This window comes from Etheostoma cragini, chromosome 3, assembly GCF_013103735.1.
Source record: "Etheostoma cragini isolate CJK2018 chromosome 3, CSU_Ecrag_1.0, whole genome shotgun sequence".
NCBI lineage: Eukaryota > Metazoa > Chordata > Actinopteri > Perciformes > Percidae > Etheostoma > Etheostoma cragini.
In genome coordinates this window covers 9,955,501-9,958,729 of record NC_048409.1, presented here as the reverse complement: position 1 = coordinate 9,958,729, position 3,229 = coordinate 9,955,501, and the positions used below count along the sequence as shown (strand labels likewise).

At 42.6% G+C, this 3,229-nt stretch overlaps 1 protein-coding gene across 1 annotated transcript in view; it reads right to left on the bottom strand.

Moving 5' to 3' along the window:
• Nucleotides 1-1,227: 1,227 nt before the first annotated feature.
• The window catches only part of LOC117942152 (extracellular calcium-sensing receptor-like), a 9,841-nt gene continuing 7,839 nt past the window's right edge, over nucleotides 1,228-3,229 (bottom strand). The window contains exons 7-8 of the mRNA XM_034867481.1: nucleotides 2,232-2,355; nucleotides 1,228-2,143 (exon numbers count right to left, since the gene is read on the bottom strand). Of these exons, the coding sequence (XP_034723372.1) occupies nucleotides 1,239-2,143; nucleotides 2,232-2,355 (1,029 nt within the window). The 3' untranslated portion in view covers nucleotides 1,228-1,238. The remainder of the gene's footprint in view (nucleotides 2,144-2,231; nucleotides 2,356-3,229) is intronic.

Sequence of the window (3,229 nt, the reverse complement as noted above, 5' to 3'; positions counted from 1 at the left end):
GAGGGCTCTGGGTGGGAGAAGGCGTCTACACCAAGGGGTGGATTGTCATGTGTGCTCATGTATAGCCACAGCGGGCACTCTATGTTTTCTTGTGAGGCAAACAGATCCATCTCTGTTTCCCCGTACCTGACCAGCTGCCATACTCTTCCCCAACAGCCTGAAAAGCAAGAAAGGCGGCCGCCTGCCAAAAGCTCTTTAGATGGCAGGCAGGCGCAGAGCTGACAGGAGGCATCAGGATTGAATGCCAGGCTGGTGTGAGTGGCAGAGAGGCCGGACTCGTAGCTGGGGTGGAGATCCTACAGCAGGATTTAGCCAGTCTGGCAGCTGGTACAGGGTTGAACACCACTGGAAGAAGAGGTCTTCATACTGCTAGCTTGACCAAAAATAAGGAAACGGACAACAGGTCTGCTCATATTAAAACGTAGTTGAGGCCCGTGCTGGACGCAAAAAGAAAGAAAGTCTGCACATGCACAAAGGGATGCTACCCAATAATGTCAGCTCTTAGGGAAGAAGCCTGTACAAAATAGAACTCCATCCCTCAACTGTCAGCATGTGGGCAAACAGCATGTTTCTTCTACTGTAGGTCACTGTACTGTACATCAGAGAGAGGACAGCCTCATCCAATGATGTTTGATTATCTCATGTCTAAGTCACTTCGGTGGGTTGCATGTACAGTATAATATGCGTTGGAGCGGTAGTAGGTTAAATGCTACAATGATACTGACAGAATTTTAAGCAGAGATCTCTTCTTTCAGCACTCAGACAATGCATCTGCAGAATAGTCAATGAGAACGCCCTCTGAAGTGAATTGGGATTGACCAAAGTATCCCCTCATGGCTACATTTTCAAAAGCAAAATATTTTGCAAATGACTATTTAAGTTGATATTTGTTCATACATTTTTAATTTTAACTATTTTAATCCCATAGGAAGTAATGTGTACATGAAAACCTTATTGAACTAGAAATTATTTTATAAAAGAGAAAGAAACACATATTAACTTGTGAATTTGTACTTGTTTAATTCACTTAATTTTAAATTTGAAGCCACAAGTGAAACAATATTGGCAAAATACCATATTAGGAAATTCACAAAATGACCATTAAAAAACGTGAAAATATTGAAAGGAAAAAGATTATTTTTGTTTTAAATCAACAACACTAAGCCTGTGTTTGATGCACTAGACATCAGCTTTATTGTGTACGTTTTCATCTTAACTATTCCCAAACTTCAGATGTCTTAGGATGGAATTTTGTTCATTAAATGTTTCTTGGTGTTCTTCTCTGGCTTAAACAATATAATGAAACATTTTGGAGCAAATATACACAGTATTAGTCCAAAACTGGAGGCCAGAATAGCAAATATCTCCACAGCCACAGTATATTTCCCAGGAGAGCTGAGATATGCAGGGATAAATGTGATCCAGACAGCACAGAAAATCAGCATGCTGAAGGTGATGAGCTTGGCTTCATTAAAATTATCAGGTAATTTCCGAGCAAGGACAGCTAACACAAAGCAAAAGACAGCCAGTAGGCCTATGTACCCGAGCACAGCACAGAAACCAATAGCTGAGCCTAATGCACACTCCAGGATGATCTTCTTTTTGTTTATAGTTAGGTTTTTCATTGGAAAAGGGGGACTAAGAACCAACCAAATTGTACATATTAAAACTTGAATAAAGGTGAAAGACAGTACAGTCATTCTTTGTTGTGGAGGACCAAACCATTTCATCACATTACTACCTGGTAGTGTAGCTCTAAAGGCCATTAACACTACTATTGTTTTTCCAAGAACACAAGACATACAGAGGACAAAGGTGATCCCAAACACTGTGTGGCGCAGCATGCAGGACCACTCAGAGGGTGCTCCAATGAAAGTTAATGAACATGAGAAACATAGACCCAGGGAGAAGAGCAGCAGGAAGCTCAGCTCAGAGTTGTTGGCCCTGACAATCGGGGATGTCCTGTGACGATAGAACACAGCTGCTGTTATAATTGCCAGACAGGCGCCACCAACTGAAAAGGCAGCCAGGATGATTCCTAGGACCTCGTTGTAGGAAAGAAACTCTACAGGCTTGGGGAGACAAGTGTCTCTCTCTTCATTAGGCCAGAACTCCTTGGGGCAAGGAAAACAATCAGGGGAATCTGGAAAAAAAGTGTGTTTACCAGTTAATTTAGCCTACATTTTATTTTGTACAATACATTGACTATGGATTAGGAGAAAAACAAATACCTGTAGCATTGCTAATCTCTCCCTCAGGACACGGTGTACAATCATTACAGCAGATGGGTTTTCCTTTCTGCTGCACTTTACGAGTTCCTTGAGGACAGCTGTCAGAGCACACTGACAAAGGCACCTGGCACGTAGAGAAAATCAAACTCATACATGTTCAGGTGTGTTCTTAAACTCTGAGGATTAATAGATAGGTTCACTGGTTTTTCCCTGTCTGCCTTTAAACAATACCAATATAACAATACGTTTAGTGAAAAGTAAATTGGACATTGTAACCAAACTGTAGCCCCAACTGTAGCCCCTCCTAAATCCATGTTTGGTCCACACATGGATTTGCTGCTGCCGGGGGCCAAACCTGAAATCCTACAAAACTGATGCCGGGGTTACAGAAGAGGAATAAAACGTAAGGAAAAATGAAGAAAACATCCCAGAGATCATTATGGGGAATTTACGGTCTCTGAGGAATAAGATGGATGAGCTTGCAGCGCTCATCAAAACACAGAGGGAGTTCCACGAGTGCAGTTTACTGTATTTTACCGAGACATGGCTGCACTCGCACATCATGGACTATGGTGTGGTGATACCCGGCTTTTTGATCCTTCGGGCGGAAAGGGACTTTATGGAAAGCAGCAAAGTATGTGAGGGAAAAGGGGTGCAACCCTGGACATGTGAATGTGAAGGAACGTTTATGTAGCCCGGAAATTGAACTGCTTGGGTTTCGTCCGTACCATTTACCGAGGGAGTTAACGTCCGCCATAATGAACGCTGTCTACATTTCACCATCTGATGATGCGGAGGCAGCTGCTGACGTCACCCACACCACTGTCACACGACTCCAGACACAGAAACATAATGCCTTCATTGTTATCTCTGGGGATTTTAATCATGTTTCTCTGGAAAAATCCCTCCCAGACTATGAACAATATAATAACTGCCCCACAAGAGAAAATAAAACTTGGGACCTCCTGTATGCAAATGGTAAGGATGCATACAGTGCC